Source organism: Portunus trituberculatus, unplaced genomic scaffold, assembly GCF_017591435.1.
Source record: "Portunus trituberculatus isolate SZX2019 unplaced genomic scaffold, ASM1759143v1 PGA_scaffold_202__28_contigs__length_962959, whole genome shotgun sequence".
NCBI lineage: Eukaryota > Metazoa > Arthropoda > Malacostraca > Decapoda > Portunidae > Portunus > Portunus trituberculatus.
In genome coordinates, this window is record NW_025541370.1 from 272,673 (window position 1) to 291,367 (window position 18,695).

Below are 18,695 nucleotides of genomic sequence, written 5' to 3' on the forward strand. Positions count from 1 at the left end.
ATTTGTTAAAATGTTTTAATTATGTGTTTTTTAGGTGTTTTATGAAAAAAAAAACTATCGATTAGAAATTTTGTATATTCAAGTCATTTTACATTTTTATGCCTCAGAACAATAAAATTGATGAAAACAAGGCAATATAGAGACACCAAAGAAAGAGGAAGATAAAGTGTTATTTTAGTAGTTTTCAGCTTTCTTTTGTACCAAAACACAGAAAAGCAGGCAAAACGCATGAATAACACTATTTGCTTAAAGAACTGATATATGTCAAATATGGGTTGGGTAATATTTAGGTGTTTTCCAATATTTTGTGCACCAAAACTCAGAAATGCTGGCAAAACACTATATTTGTTAAAAAGTCTTATTTATGTGTTTTAAGGTGTTTTATGGAAAAATAAAAATTTTTTATAAAACACCTTAAAACACATAATATAATATGTTTTAATAAATATAGTGTTTTGCCTGCATTTTGACTTTGGTGTATAAAATGCTGGAATACACCAATATAACCCATTTTTGACATATTTCACTTCCTTAAACAAATATTGTGTAATCATTTGCTTTTCCTGCATTTCTGTGTTTTGGTGCAAAAAGCTGAAAACTAATAAAAAACACTAACATGTTTTTCTAACTTTTACTTTTGTTTCTCTATATTGGCTTATTTTCATTTTAATTTCAGCATTTTGTTTTGAAACATAACAATGTAAAATGAAATTAATATACAAAATTTTCAATCAAATTTTTTTTTTCATAAAACATATTAAAAGCACATAAATAAGACGTTTGAAAAAATATATTCTTTTGCGTGAATTTCTGAGTTTTGGTGCATAAAATGCTGAAAACACATTAATAACCATTTTTATTTCAGTTCCTTAAACAAATAATGTGTAATCACATATTTCAATTCCTTAAACAAAGTGTGTAATCATGCGTTTTGTCTGCATTTTGTGTTTTGGTGCAAAAAAGCTGAAAGCTATTAAAATAATTCGTCTTGGTTACTTCTACTTGCATTTCTCTATATTGGCTTGTTTTGCAGAAAACACAAAATGCAGGCAAAACGCATGATTACACACTATTTGTTAAAGGAACTGAAATATGTCAAAATGGGTTATTATGGTGTTTTCCAGCATTTTATGCACCAAAACTCAGAAATGCAGGCAAAACACTATATTTATTGAAACTTCTTATTTATGTGTTTTCAAGGTGTTTTATGAAAAAAGATTATCACTATTGAAAATTTTTTATATTCAAGTCATTTTACATTTTTATGTTTCAAAACGATAGAATTGATGAAAACAAGCCAATATAGAAAAACCAAAGTACAAGTAAGAATAACGTGTTATTTTAGTAGTTTCAGCATTTTTTGCACTAAAACACAGAAATGCAGGCAAAACGCATGATAAAATACTATTTGTTTAAGGAACTGAATTATGTCAACAATGGGTTATTTTGGTGTTTCCAGCATTTTATGCACCAAAACTCAGAAACGTAGTCAAAACACTATATTTGTTAAAATGTTTTAATTATGTGTTTTTTAGGTGTTTTATGAAAAAAAAAACTATCTATTAGAAATTTTGTATATTCAAGTCATTTTACATTTTTATGCCTCAGAACAATAAAATTGATGAAAACAAGGCAATATAGAGACACCAAAGAAAGAGGAAGATAAAGTGTTATTTTAGTAGTTTTCAGCTTTCTTTTGTACCAAAACACAGAAAAGCAGGCAAAACGCATGAATAACACTATTTGCTTAAAGAACTGATATATGTCAAATATGGGTTGGGTAATATTTAGGTGTTTTCCAATATTTTGTGCACCAAAACTCAGAAATGCTGGCAAAACACTATATTTGTTAAAAAGTCTTACTTATGTGTTTCTAAGGTGTTTTATGGAAAAAAAAATTTTTTTTTCATAAAACACCTTAAAACACATACAAATAATATGTTTTAATAAATATAGTGTTTTGCCTGCAATTTTGACTTTTGGTGTATAAAATGCTGAATACACCAATATAACCATTTTGACATATTTCACTTCCTTAAACAAATATTGTGTAATCATTTGCTTTTCCTGCATTTCTGTGTTTTGGTGCAAAAAAAAGCTGAAAACTAATAAAATAACATGTTTTTCTAACTTTTACTTTTGTTTCTCTATATTGGCTTTTTTTCATTAATTTTATTGTTTTGAAACATAACAATGTAAAATGAAATTAATATACAACATTTTCAATCAAATTTTTTTTTTTTCATAAAACATTTTAAAAGCACATAAATAAGACGTTTGAAAAATATATTCTTTTGCGTGTTTTCTGAGTTTTGGTGCATAAAATGCTGAAAACACATTAATAACCCATTTTTCATATTTCAGTTCCTTAAACAAATAATGTGTAATCATGCGTTTTGTCTGCATTTTGTGTTTTGGTGCAAAAAGCTGAAAGCTATTAATATAACTAGTCTTGGTTACTTCTAATTGCATTTCTCTATATTGGCTTCTTTTCGCAGGAAAACACAAAAAATGCAGGCAAAACGCATGATTACACACTATTTGTTAAAGGAACTGAAATATGTCAAAAAGGGTTATTATGGTGTTTTCCAGCATTTTATGCACCAAAACTCAGAAATGCAGGCAAAACACTATATTTATTGAAACTTCTTATATATGTGTTTTCAAGGTGTTTTATGAAAAAAGATTATCACTATTGAAAATTTTTTATATTCAAGTCATTTTACATTTTTATGTTTCATAACGATAGAATTGATGAAAACAAGCCAATATAGAAAAACCAAAGTACAAGTAACAATAACGTGTTATTTTAGTAGTTTCAGCATTTTTTGCACTAAAACACAGAAATGCAGGCAAAACGCATGATAAAATACTATTTGTTTAAGGAACTGAATTATGTCAACAATGGGTTATTTTGGTGTTTCCAGCATTTTATGCACCAAAACTCAGAAACGTAGTCAAAACACTATATTTGTTAAAATGTTTTAATTATGTGTTTTTTAGGTGTTTTATGAAAAAAAAACTATCTATTAGAAATTTTGTATATTCAAGTCATTTTACATTTTTATGCCTCAGAACAATAAAATTGATGAAAACAAGGCAATATAGAGACACCAAAGAAAGAGGAAGATAAAGTGTTATTTTAGTAGTTTTCAGCTTTCTTTTGTACCAAAACACAGAAAAGCAGGCAAAACGCATGAATAACACTATTTGTTAAAGAACTGATATATGTCAAATATGGGTTGGGTAATATTTAGGTGTTTTCCAATATTTTGTGCACCAAAACTCAGAAATGCTGGCAAAACACTATATTTGTTAAAAAGTCTTATTTGTGTGTTATTAAGGTGTTTTATGGAAAAAAAAATTTTTTTCATAAAACATTAAAAACACATAAAAATAATATGTTTTAATAAATATAGTGTTTTGCCTGCAATTTTGACTTTGGTGTATAAAATGCTGAATACACCAATATAACCATTTTGACATATTTCACTTCCTTAAACAAATATTGTGTAATCATTTGCTTTTCCTGCATTTCTGTGTTTTGGTGCAAAAAAAAGCTGAAAACTAATAAAATAACATGTTTTTCTAACTTTTACTTTTGTTTCTCTATATTGGCTTTGTTTTCATCAATTTTTTTTTGAAACATAACAATGTAAAATGAAATTTTCAATCAAATTTTTTTTTTTTTTTCATAAAACATTTTAAAAGCACATAAATAAGACGTTTGAAAAATATATTTTTTGCGTGTTTTCTGAGTTTTGGTGCATAAAATGCTGAAAACATTAATAACCATTTTTCATATTTCAGTTCCTTAAACAAATAATGTGTAATCATGCGTTTTGTCTGCATTTTGTGTTTTGGTGCAAAAAAGCTGAAAGATATTAATATAACTAGTCTTGGTTACTTCTAATTGCATTTTCTATATTGGCTTTTTTTCACAGGAAAACACAAAAATGCAGGCAAAACGCATGATTACACACTATTTGTTAAAGGAACTGAAATATGTCAAAATGGGTTATTATGGTGTTTTCCAGCATTTTATGCACCAAAACTCAGAAATGCAGGCAAAACACTATATTTTTAAACTTCTTATTTATGTGTTTTCAAGGTGTTTTATGAAAAAGACTATCTCCATTGAAAATTTTTATATTCAAGTCATTTTACATTTTTATGCTTCAAAACAATAGAATTGATGAAAACAAGCCAATATAGAAAAACCAAAGTAAAGTAACAATAACGTGTTATTTTAGTAGTTTCAGCATTTTTGCACTAAAACACAAAATGCAGGCAAAACGCATGATAAAATACTATTTGTTTAAGGAACTGAATTATGTCAACAATGGGTTATTTTGGTGTTTTCCAGCATTTTATGCACCAAAACTCAGAAAAGCAGGCAAAACACTATACAATGTAAACATAACAATGTAAAATGAAATTAATATACAAAATTTTCAATCAAGTTTTTTTTCATAAAACATATTAAAAACACATAAATAAGACGTTTGAAGAAATATAGTCTTTTGCGTGCATTTCTGAGTTTTGGTGCATAAAATGCAGGAAAACAACAATAACCATTTTGACATATTTCAATTCCTTAAACAAATGTGTAATCATGCGTTTTGCCTACATTTTTGTGTTTTGGTGCAAAAAAAGCTGAAAGCTATTAAAATAATTCGTCTTGGTTACTTCTACTTGCATTTCTCTATATTGGCTTGTTTTTGCAGAAAAACACACAAAATGCAGGCAAAACGCATGAATACACACTATTTGTTAAAGGAACTGAAATATGTCAAAAATGGGTTATTATGGTGTTTTCCAGCATTTTATACACCAAAACTCAGAAATGCAGGCAAAACACTATATTTATTGAAACTTCTTATTTATGTGTTTTCAAGGTGTTTTATGAAAAAAGATTATCACTATTGAAAATTTTTTATATTCAAGTCATTTTACATTTTTATGTTTCAAAACGACAGAATTGATGAAAACAAGCCAATATAGAAAATCCAAAGTACAAGTAACAATAACGTGTTATTTTAGTAGTTTCAGGATTTTTTGCACTAAAACACAGAAATGCAGGCAAAACGCATGATAAAATACTATTTGTTTAAGGAACTGAATTATGTCAACAATGGGTTATTTTGGTGTTTCCAGCATTTTATGCACCAAAACTCAGAAACGTAGTCAAAACACTATATTTGTTAAAATGTTTTAATTATGTGTTTTTTAGGTGTTTTATGAAAAAAAAACTATCTATTAGAAATTTTGTATATTCAAGTCATTTTACATTTTTATGCCTCAGAACAATAAAATTGATGAAAACAAGGCAATATAGAGACACCAAAGAAAGAGGAAGATAAAGTGTTATTTTAGTAGTTTTCAGCTTTCTTTTGTACCAAAACACAGAAAAGCAGGCAAAACGCATGAATAACACTATTTGCTTAAAGAACTGATATATGTCAAATATGGGTTAATATTTAGGTGTTTTCCAATATTTTGTGCACCAAAACTCAGAAATGCTGGCAAAACACTATATTTGTTAAAAAGTCTTATTTATGTGTTTTTAAGGTGTTTTATGGAAAAAAAAAAAAATTTCATAAAACACCTTAAAAACACACATAAATAATATGTTTTAATAAATATAGTGTTTTGCCTGCAATTTTGACTTTTGGTGTATAAAATGCTGGAATACACCAATATAACCCATTTTTGACATATTTCACTTCCTTAAACAAATATTGTGTAATCATTTGCTTTTCCTGCATTTCTGTGTTTTGGTGCAAAAAAAAGCTGAAAACTAATAAAATAACATGTTTTTTAACTTTTACTTTTGTTTCTCTATATTGGCTTACTTTCATTAATTTTATTGTTTTGAAACATAACAATGTAAAATGAAATTAATATACAAAATTTTCAATCAAATTTTTTTTTTTTTTCATAAAACATTTTAAAAGCACATAAATAAGACGTTTGAAAAATATATTCTTTTGCGTGAATTTCTGAGTTTTGGTGCATAAAATGCTGAAAACACACAAATAACCATTTTTCACATATTTCAGTTCCTTAAACAAATAATGTGTAATCATGCGTTTTGTCTGCATTTTGTGTTTTGGTGCAAAAAAGCTGAAAGATATTAAAATAACTAGTCTTGGTTACTTCTAATTGCATTTCTCTATATTGGCTTTTTTTGCAGGAAAACACAAAATGCAGGCAAAACGCATGATTACACACTATTTGTTAAAGGAACTGAAATATGTCAAAATGGGTTATTATGGTGTTTTCCAGCATTTTATGCACCAAAACTCAGAAATGCAGGCAAAACACTATATTTTTTAAACTTCTTATTTATGTGTTTTCAAGGTGTTTTATGAAAAAAAGACTATCTCCATTGAAAATTTTTATATTCAAGTCATTTTACATACTTTTATGTTTCAAAACAATAGAATTGATGAAAACAAGCCAATATAGAAAACCAAAGTAAAAGTAACAATAACGTGTTATTTTAGTAGTTTCAGCATTTTTGCACTAAAACACAGAAATGCAGGCAAAACGCATGATAAAATACTATTTGTTTAAGGAACTGAATTATGTCAACAATGGGTTATTTTGGTGTTTTCCAGCATTTTATGCACCAAAACTCAGAAACGGCAGTCAAAACACTATATTTGTTAAAATGTTTTAATTATGTGTTTTTACTTGCAGGTGTTTTATGAAAAAATGAAACTATCTGATTATGAAAATTTTGTATATTCAAGTCATTTTACATTTTTATGCCTCAGAACAATAAAATTGATGAAAACAAGGCAATATAGAGAAACCAAAGAAAGAGGAAGATAAAGTGTTATTTTAGTAGTTTTCAGCTTTTTTTTGTGACCAAAACACAGAAAAGCAGGCAAAACGCATGAATAACACTATTTGTTAAAGAACTGATATATGTCAAATATGGGTTATTTAGGTGTTTTCCAATATTTTGTGCACCAAAACTCAGAAATGCTGGCAAAACACTATATTTGTTAAAAGTCTTATTTATGTGTTTTAAGGTGTTTTATGGAAAAAATTTTTTTTACATTTTATATAAAACACCTTATAAAAAACATAAAATAAATATGTTTTAATAAATATAGTGTTTTGCCTGCATTTTGACTTTTGGTGTATAAAATGCTGGAATACACCAATATAACCCATTTTTGACATATTTCACTTCCTTAAACAAATATTGTGTAATCATTTGCTTTTCCTGCATTTCTGTGTTTTGGTGCAAAAAAGCTGAAAATTAATAAAAAAACATTTTTTTCTACTTTTACTTTTGTTTCTCTATATTGGCTTATTTTCATCAATTGTATTGTTTTGAAACATAACAATGTAAAATGAAATTAATATACAACATTTTCAATCAAATTTTTTTTTTCATAAAACATTTTAAAAGCACATAAATAAGACGTTTGAAAAAATATATTCTTTTGTGAATTTCTGAGTTTTGGTGCATAAAATGCATAAAATGCTGAAAAACACATTAATAACCCATTTTTCACATATTTCAGTTCCTTAAACAAATAATGTGTAATCATGCGTTTTGTCTGCATTTTTGTGTTTTGGTGCAAAAAAAGCTGAAAGCTATTAAAATAACTAGTCTTGGTTACTTCTAATTGCATTTCTCTATATTGGCTTCTTTTTGCAGGAAAACACAAAAAATGCAGGCAAAACGCATGATTACACACTATTTGTTAAAGGAACTGAAATATGTCAAAATGGGTTATTATGGTGTTTTCCAGCATTTTATGCACTAAAACTCAGAAATGCAGGCAAAACACTATATTTTTTTAAACTTCTTATTTATGTGTTTTTAAGGTGTTTTATGAAAAAAGACTATCTCCATTGAAAATGTTTTATATTCAAGTCATTTTACATTTTTATGCTTCAAAACAATAGAATTGATGAAAACAAGCCAATATAGAGAAACAAAGTACAAGTAACAATAACGTGTTATTTTAGTAGTTTCAGCATTTTTTGCACTAAAACACAGAAATGCAGGCAAAACGCATGATAAAATACTATTTGTTTAAGGAACTGAATTATGTCAACAATGGGTTATTTTTGTGTTTTCCAGCATTTTATGCATCAAAACTCAGAAAAGCAGGCAAAACACTAACAATGTAAAACATAACAATGTAAAATGAAATTAATATACAAAATTTTCAATCGAGTTTCTTTTTTTCATAAAATATTTTAAAAGCACGTAAATAAGACGTTTAAAGAAATATAGTCTTTTGCGTGCATTTCTGAGTTTTGGTGCATAAAATGCAGGAAAAACACTTTAATAACCAATTTTTGAGATATTTCAGTTCCTTAGACAAATAATGTGTAATCATGCGTTTTCTCTGCATTTTTGTGTTTTGGTGCAAAAAGCTGAAAGCTTGTTTTTGCAAAATAACTCGTCTTGAAAACACAAAAAATGCAGGCAAAACGCATGATTACACACTATTTGTTAAAGGAACTGAAATATGTCAAAAATGGGTTATTATGGTGTTTTCCAGCATTTTATGCACTAAAACTCAGAAATGCAGGCAAAACACTATATTTTTTTAAACTTCTTATTTATGTGTTTTCAAGGTGTTTTATGAAAAAAGACTATCTCCATTGAAAATTTTTTATATTCAAGTCATTTTATATTTTTATGCTTCAGAACAATAGAATTGATGAAACAAGCCAATATAGAGAAACCAAAGTAAAAGTAACAATAACGTGTTATTTTAGTAGTTTCAGCATTTTTTGCACTAAAACACAAAAATGCAGGCAAAACGCATGATAAAATACTATTTGTTTAAGGAACTGAATTATGTCAACAATGGGTTATTTTTGTGTTGTCCAGCATTTTATGCACCAAAACCAAGAAATGCTGGCAAAACACTATATTTGTTAAAAAAAAGTCTTATTTATTTGTTTTTAAGATATTTTATGAAAAAAAAAAATCATAAAACACCTTAAAAACACATAAATAAGATGTTTTAACAAATATGGTGTTTTGCTGCATTTCTGAGTTTTTGGTGTATAAAATGCTGGAATACACCAATATAACCCATTTTTTACATATTTCAGTTCCTTAAACAAATATTGTGTAATCATTTGTTTTTCCTGCATTTCTGTGTTTTGGTAAAAAAGCTGAAACTACTAAAATAACACGTTTTTCTTACTTTTACTTTCATTTCTCAATATTGGCTTGTTTTCATCAATTTTATCATTTTGAAACATAACAATGTAAAATGTAATTAATATACAAAATTTTCAATCAAGTTTTTTTATTTCATAAAACATTAAAAGCACATCAATAAGACGTTTGAAGAAATATAGTCTTTTGCGTGCATTTCTGAGTTTTGGTGCATAAATGCAGGAAAACACCTTAATAACCCATTTTTGACATATTTCAGTTCCTTAAACCAATAATGTGTAATCATGCATTTTGTCTGCATTTTTGTGTTTTGGTGCAAAAAAAGCTGAAGCCTATTAAAATAACTCGTCTTGGTTACTTCTACTTGCATTTCTCTATATTGGCTTGTTTTTGCAGGAAAACACAAAAATGCAGGCAAAACGCTTGATTACAAACTATTTGTTTAAGGAAGTGAAATATGTCAAAAATGGGTTATTATGGTGTTTTCCTGCATTTTATGCACTAAATCTCAAAAATGCAGGCAAAACACTATATATATTGAAACTTCTTATTTGTGTTTTCAAGGAGTTTTATTGAAGTCATTTTACATTTTTTTGCTTCAAAACGATAGAATTGATGAAAACAAGCCAATATAGAGAACGAAAGTAAAAGTAACAAAAACGTGTTATTTTATTAGTTTCAGCATTTTTTGCACTAAAACACAGAAATGCAGGCAAAACACATGATAAAACACTATTTGTTTAGGGAACTGAAGTATGTCAACAATGGGTTATTTTGATGTTATCCAGCATTTTATGCACCAAAACTCAGAAATGCAGGCAAAACACTATATGTCTTATTTATGTGTTTTTAAGGAGTTTTATGGAAAAAAAAAAAAATAAATAAAAAAAAAAAAAAAAAAAAAAAAAAAACTATCGATTGAGAGTTTTGAATATTAAAGTCATTTTACATTGTTATACTTCTAAATGATAAAATTCATGAAAAGCCAATATAGAGACAACCAAAGAAAAAGTAAGGAAAACTTGTTAGTTTAGTAGTTTTCAGCTTTTTCTTCACCAAAACACAGAAATGCAGGCAAAACGCATGATTAAACAATATTTGTTTAAGGAACTGATATATGTCAAAAACGGGTTATTTTGGTGTTTTCAAGCATTTCATGCACCAAAACTCAGAAATGCAGGAAAACACTATATTTCTTATAATGTCTTATTTATGTGTTTTTAAGGTATAAAAAAAAAAAAAAAAAAAAAAAAAAAAAAAAAAAAAAAACATTCAACATTCAAGCCATTTTACATTTTATGCCTCAGAACGATGAACTTGATGAAAACAAGGCAATATAGAGAAACAAAAGAAAGAGGAACATAAAAATTTTATTTTAGTAGTTTTCAGTTTTTTTTTGCACCAAAACATAGAAAAACAGGCAAAACGCATGAATAACACTATTTGCTTAACGAACTGATATATGTCAACAATGGGTTATTTAGGTGTTTTCCAGCATTTTATGCACCAAAACTCAGAAATGCAGGCAAAACACTATATTTGTTGAAACGTCTTATTTATGTGTTTTCAAGGTGTTTTATGGAAAAAGACTATATCGATTGAAAATTTTTTATATTCGTCATTTCACATTTTTATACCTTAGAACGATAAAATTGATGAAAACAAGGCAATATAAAGAAACCAAAGAAAGAGGGAAAAAAGTGTTTTCAGATTTTTTCACGCACCAAAACAATGAAAAACAGGCAAAACGCATGAATAACACTATATGTTTAAAAAACTGAGAAAGATTAGTTTGTCCTGCCAGAGAAAAGGAGAGATATTAGTTTGACCTGTAAGAAATAAGTATTAATTAGACCTGTAAAAAATAATAATAATCTTACCTACACACACACACACACACGTCTGAGAGATGTAAAAATATATAGTTTCCCGCAAAGATGTATTGAGACGTGGAACAGTTTAAATGAAGTAGTGTCTGCAACGAGTGTGCATACTTTTAAAGTAAGATTGGATAAGTGTAGATATGGAGACGGGCCACACAAGCATAAATCCCAGGCTCTGTAAAACTAGAACTAGGTAAATACACACACACACACACACACACACACACACACACACACACACACACACACACACAAGATGCTTATTTTAGGCAAAAGTCAAGATAGAAGAACCATTTCCTCAACTTTTCCATCTTCATTGCGAGGTTTGCATACTTCCATCCAGCTTGTACAATACACTACCTCTGTGCGGCTGTAGTCATCAGCAGCCAGCGTTTCTGCAGTCATCTCTTCAGAACACGCACCAACACAGCCCAGACCAGTGAACGCACCTACCACGCAACCCTGGAACAACAAAAAATACCATATCAAACCACACACCCAAAAAATAAATAAAACTGAGGCTCTAGGATTGCCGCCACGGTGCGCTAACCAGGGCATTACTGGAGAAGACTAGATAATTAACATGTACCTGGAAGAGAATGGTTAGCCATGCTGCCTATCGCCTTATGCCTAACACCTAATGCCTAGCAAACCGTAATTTGTACTAGACTTTATTCCGAAGGGTTGCTCCAGCGGTGTCAGTCCCACGGTGTGACCTGTGATACAGGTACTCACCTGTAAAGAGGAGAAGGAGGGAGTTAGTGTGGTGTGCTTATCAAAGCTAGTATTTCATTATTAACGGAGATCAGTATAGGAGTCACGTGGTTCAGGTTAATGCTTAGTACTTTATTGCAGTGATAATGAGGCTTAAATAACAACCTCAACTTACCAAATCCAATGCAAGGGTGAATATAAAGCTGAACAAGCAGTTTTCTTGAGTTTTCAATTGAGTGGGATATTACTTCAAATTAGTTTATGGTAAGCATTGGAGTGGTGATTATTTGTGAATGATTGTGTGTGTTAGATTAGGTATAAGATTTTTCTTTTCCATTTCAGATTGCACATTTTTGTGTGATAGGGGTGCTAACCTGCAAGACACAATGAAGTGCATTCTTAGGTATGCTGTGACAAACTCCTTGGCTGTGCAATACAACTGCTGTGGCAAAGGAGAGAAACACAGTTTTTGCCATCTTGAAGTTGCAGGATACCATTATCAGTAAGTATAGTAGTTCAATTTGTTTGAATCTATTTATCTATTCTATTCTCTTATGCCTCACTCTCTGCAGGAGTGTCCCATAACGGGTGGCTACGGCAGAAGAGCCTCCACCTCCCTCTGTCCATACATTCTCTCCTTGCTTGTTCTAGCACTCCTTTCCCACTCAAGTAAAATGTTTGAGAGCTGTTTGTTTCATGTAACATATCAGTGATATTTATATACTGTCTTTATAATATAAGTCTTGTATAGATGGTAGTGCACACCCAAACACATTCAAACACACCTCAATATACCCAAACATACCAAAACACATCTAAACACACTCAAAACACACCCAAACTCACTTATACACACCCAAACATACCTCAATATAGCTAAACATATCAAAACACATCTAAACACACTCACTCACTCATACACACCCAAACACACCTCAATATACCCAAACATACCAAAACACATGAAACACGCTCAAACCACACCCAAACACACTCATACACACCCAAACACACTCAAAACACATCCAAACACATCTGAATATACACAAACACACTCAAAACACACCTAAACAGACTCAAACACACCCAAATACACCTCAATATACCCAAACATACCAAAACACACCCAAACACTCAAAACACACCCAAACACACCTCAATATACCCAACCATACCAAAACACATGAAACACACTCAAACACACCTGAATATATCCAAACATACCAAAACACATCTAAACACACTCAAAACACATCCAAAACACACCCCAAATGCTCCCAAGAACCCTAATACACACCAAACACATTCAAAACACCTCAAAACACACCCAAACAGACACAAAACACACCCAAATGTATCCAAACACACTCACTCACACCTCTTCCTTATGTGTGAGTCTGTAATACACTTCCTTGATCTGGGAAAAGGTGGTGATGGCGGTGGACAAAACAGGTGTGGTGTTTTTCAAGGCCATTTTAATCTCCATCCTTGACTTCAAATAAATCGGCGTGTTGTTTTCTGCGGACCTGCAAATGTTTGGTTAGGTTAGATTAGATTAGGTTAGGGAAAAATAAATAAATCAATCAATAAAATGACAAGGTTAGGTTAGACTGAGAGAAGAATATGACATTCAAACAACAAGATCGCATAGTAAAAAGCTGAGGAAGGGAAGATGTCTGAGAGATGTTAAAAAATAGAGTTTCCCGCAAAGATGTGTTGAGACGTGGAACAGTTTGGGTGAAGAAGTGGTGTCACCAATGAGTGTGCAGAGTTCAAAGAAAAATTGGATAAGTGTACACCTTTTAACTTTCAAATGAAAAAACCTGAACTTCAAATTAAAAAAGTTGACTTTCAAATTAAAAAAAATTAATTTTGTCTATTTCCACCATCACTGGTTTCCAACACCACCCATTTTCACCATCACCCATTTCCACTTTCACCCATTTCTGCTGATCCATTTCCACTACCACTACTCTTTTCCATTCACCCATTTTCACTGATCCAACTCCACCATCACCCATTTCCACCATCACCCCTACCACCACCACCACCACCACCGCCACCACCACCACCACCACCACCACCACCACCACCACCACCACCACCACCACCACCACCACCACCACCACCACCACCACCACCACCACCACCACCACCACCACCACCACCACCACCACCACCACCACCACCACCACCACCACCACCACCACCACCACCACCACCACCACCACCACCACCACCACCACCACCCACCACCACCACCACCACCACCACCACCACCACCACCACCACCACCACCACCACCACCACCACCACCACCACCACCACCACCACCACCACCACCACCACCACCACCACCACCACCACCACCACCACCACCACCACACCACTACCACCACCACCACCACCACCACCACACCACCACCACCACCACCACCACCACCACCACCACCACCACCACCACCACCACCCACCACCACCACCACCACCACCACCACCACACACCACCACCACCACAACACCACTACCACCACACCATCACCACCACCACCACCACCACCACCACCACCACCACCACCACCACCACACCACCACCACCACCACCACACCATCACCACCACCACAACCACCACCACACCACTCCACCACTATCACCACAACCATCACCACCACCACTACCACCACAACCATTGTTGAAAAGTAAGAAAAAAAATAAAAATGAAGTCACACCACCTGCTAGTGTTTGAACATGCAGATGAGACACACATCCAAACATCACCCAAACACATCCAAACACATCCTAAACACAACCAAAGCACACTCAAAACACCCCAAAAAACATCCCTAATCACACACCCAAATATCCCCAAATCCCCAAAACACTCAAACACCCAAAAACACACCCAAACCCCACAAAAACACACTCTTTCACCCCAAAAACCCCAAAACACACCCAAACCCCTCCAGTTTTGAAGGGATGTTTGATGATCTATTGACAGATTAACATGATATCTATCAAATCAAAAGCAGAAACACTCTTAAGAACAAACTTCCTCCTAACTGTGGACTTTGAAAACAGTGGTCGCCTAAGTTGTATTTCTAAAAGACTCCTGTTTCACTAACACTAATATTTCAATCACCCCCAAAAAACATGCCTGCCCTGCGCTTTACAAATCACAATCAGAATATACACCACAAAACACACCCAAACCACTTTAAAATGCTCAAAATCCCAAGATCCTGGAGGGCCTTGTACCAAATGTGGGCATAACATAACATAAATAATATTAAAACAAAGGGCCACCAGGGCCCATCTAGGTTATCCTGTATCAGTCGCACAGTGACCTCGTCATCAGTACTTAAAGATACACTTACAAGTACACAATACATTATATACTAATTTTAAATATTTGGCCCATTAACAGGGCTAAGTCCTGCAGCGAAATCCTCTACAATTTGTGGTCCCCATACATGGGGATCATGTCTTGTTTAACTATAGTAAATTTCTTATAAAAACTATCATGCAGCGCTATACATAATTATAAATCTAATAAATTTAAGTGCTTATCTAATCTGTTTTTAAACATTGTCAAACTAGTGCTATTTACAACCGTCTCTGGCAACGCATTCCAGAAGTCTACGACTAAAGAAATATTTTCTTATATCTAACCTGCAGCCTTGCTTTCTAATCTTCCTGCCATGATTTCTAGTCCTATTTCCCTCCTCTAAGGTAAAGAAAGATCTCACATCTATGTAGTTTGTATCTGAGAACATTTTAAATAACTCTATCATATCCCCTCTTATACATCTCCTCTCAAATGAAAACATGTTTAATTCCTTTAATCTATCTCTATACTCCAGCCACTTTAATGCTGGTATCATCCTAGTTGCTCTTCTCTGAACTGCTTCTAACATGTTGATATCCTGCCTATACAACTTGACCACATCCAAGAAGAGGGCGGTTGTGCTATGTGAAGCAACGGCTCATAAAATAAAGACTTGCATGGACAACTGCTTCTCACACAATGGTGCTCACCTCTTCAACGCTGTGCCGGACACCATCACGAACCTGCCAGGGGTCACACCGGACCTCTTCACGAAAAGGTTACACAGATGGTTGTCTACAATACCAGACGAGCCCCCAATACCAGGACACTCCAGCTCAACCGGCAACTCACTCATCACCTGGAGGGTTGACGGCAAGGCTGAACTGCCTGGCCACAGCGGAGGCCCACCTCAGCTGCGTCCATCATACCATGAAATTATACAAGACTAGCAAAAGTAAGTGAGGACATTAACCCAAAACACACTCAAAACACTATGCAACACTTCAAAATATTAACAAATAAACCCATAACTCAACTAGAAACATCTAACTACACCAAAATCATCCCCACACACTCCACACAATCGCACAGACCACTTCAAACCCTTAAAACTAATCTAAAACACCATACAACACCTCGAAATTCTCCTAACCGCACTCAGAACACACCCATACATTCAAATACCCCTCTACACCACACTCAAGATATGTAAAATATACCTAAAAACATCCAACACACACTGAAAACACCCTGCAACACTACCAAACATACTCAAAATACTTCAGGTATAACCCAAAAACACAAAAATGCGTTATAAAGAACGGTAACATTAAAAAGGGGACTTACCTAAATATTGTGGCTTGGCTCCTCCTCCTCTTCCACTTCCATTTTTCCTTTCTTCTTCGTCCTCTTCCTTTTTTTCTTTCTTCTACTGCTTCCATCTACACGCCTGAGCCTAGAAACACATCAAAACACTTAGAAAACACGAGATATTAGGCAAAATATTGAGGAAGTGGAGGGAGAGTACCTATTGTAGCTTGCCTGCTCCTACACTTATTCCTCCCTTTATCCTTCCTTCCTCCTCATCCTCATTTATTTCTCTTCTTCTTCCTTCTGCTACTAATATCTACACACCTGAGCCAAGAAACACATGAAAACACGTAGAAATCACTAGATATTAGGCAAAATATCGACGAACTGGGCGGTAGGGAGGGAGGGACGCCAGCCTGGGCCATGAGTCACCACCTTGGCTGTGACGTCATCAAGAGCGCGGGAATAGTGGCGAATCGGCTGAATTACGTATATAATTTTAAAAATGACTTAAAGAAAAAACGAAGCCAAGGCCGAATGCTTACTTTTTTATGACTTATTAGAAACTTTAATTAATATCCAAACCATCAAAACATCTCCTGCTTAACTAGTTTTAAAAAAATGTCTAAATTAAGTATATAAAGAGTATATAAACATTTCCACTTATAACGCTGCCAAAACGTCCAGCCATTTCCACTTTATATTTCTTTCGAAAAATATTAGACAATATAAACTCTCTTCTCAGGCATCCAACACTGACCTAGAACCAGAAGTGAACGAGTGAAAGAGCATTAATGTAAAACAAAACCATTAAACTCTAAACTCATTAAAAACTCTTGTAAAGTCCAGCTATTTTCACTTGGCGAGTATTTTAACACATTGTACAGAGTCTGAGCTTTCTTTTAAGGCATTCTACAACGAGTTTGACCGTCAAACAAAACGTAAACAAATAAAATTGAAAAATAAAACTTACGTTAAACGGGACAAAACACCACTTTAAAGTCCACATATTTCACTCAATGGAATTATTTCACGCCTAAAAAAGCACAGGCAATTTCTATATACTATAAAGGCCCAGTTACACCTCGAAATAAAAGAGTTGAAATTCACAGATGGAAAATTTGGACGGTTATGGCAGCTCCTATTTAAGCTATAAAACACCACTAAACGCCACATATTTACCGAACACAGGCGCGGAACACACTTCAAACACAACGAAATGTTTAGACAAACCATAAAACACACCATGAAAGCGTAATATTATTTTTAGAGAATATATCAAAAAAAGTATTGGAACCCGCAGGTTGCCACGGGGGACAGGGGTGGTGCTCGGGGCTGGGTTGGGGCGGGCGGGCGGGGGCCGGGCACGCAACATCCGCGGGCTCCATAATCCTTATGTTACATTTATTATCTCACCACAACCAAATGAAGCCCCATCTAGAAAAGTTGGCCAGGAAACATGCAATGCTAGAGTAGTGGTTCCATTCTAACACATGTTTGGCTTACGGTGAGTCAAAGAAGCAAATAATAGCTGGTAATACTGACAACTGCTCCTTATATCCATCACCTTTTCAACATTTGGGCACTGTTTTCACTCTCCTATGCAAAGAAAACCTACAAATAAGAGAGTGGCCTTAGAAATAGCTGAAATAAATGATGGTGAGGCGTTGTGGAGAGTCGTGGTGAAGAGTTGCATTGCTCTCTTGTCTCGCCGCTGGTGCTGTCGGGAATGTCATCACTTCACTTTGTGTGTGTGGGTGTATATGGGCATGTTGAGTGTGTTTATGGGGTGTATAAGCAACACCAAACACCACCACACGGCCGTCACCATAAGTTTGTTGACATGGAGCAGACGTGCACTCGGCCCATCACACTTCTTTCCCTCCTTACACACTAATCCCTTATCAACACCACTGCCACACCTTACACACCTGTTCCTTGGTGCATTAATAACCTCCACCACCTCTGTCACGGCACTGTCACCTCTATACAGGCTGCAAATATAACGGCACTCCAGTGAGGTCAACCGTGTGTCTTGACGGGAAGTACCGACGCCATCTAAACCTGTGGCTTTCTAAGGGAATTCACTCTCTTCTCCTTGCCCGCTACAAATTCCAATACTACCTCCTTGTATGTGTTCACTTCTCACTCTTTCAAAATTAACACGGAATTTGGTGTGGAATATTCACTGTTATTAGGGTTTGACTTTATTTAAGGATACGAGGAGCCATTGGGAGCTTCAAAATGTCGACATTACCAAACTCACCATTCACAATACAATCAATTCCAATA

General features: G+C 33.4%; 1 protein-coding gene across 7 annotated transcripts in view; it reads right to left on the reverse strand.

Annotated features, from left to right (window-relative positions):
• Window positions 1-16,499, reverse strand: part of LOC123500319 — a 103,999-nt gene extending 87,500 nt beyond the window's left edge. For 4 of the 7 annotated variants that reach the window (XR_006673248.1, XR_006673249.1, XM_045249026.1 and 1 more), the window contains exons 1-3: window positions 16,440-16,494; window positions 15,803-16,038; window positions 13,145-13,292 (exon numbers count right to left, since the gene is read on the reverse strand). Coding sequence is in view for 4 of the 7 variants with exons in the window: in XM_045249026.1 (XP_045104961.1) it covers window positions 13,145-13,292; window positions 15,803-15,948 (294 nt within the window). In the remaining 3 variants the exon portion in view is untranslated. Of the gene's footprint in view, window positions 1-11,328; window positions 11,515-13,138; window positions 13,293-15,802; window positions 16,039-16,439 lie in introns of those variants that run through there. The other 3 variants (XM_045249023.1, XM_045249022.1, XR_006673250.1) reach the window with 3 other exon arrangements.
• Window positions 16,500-18,695: the final 2,196 nt, after the last annotated feature.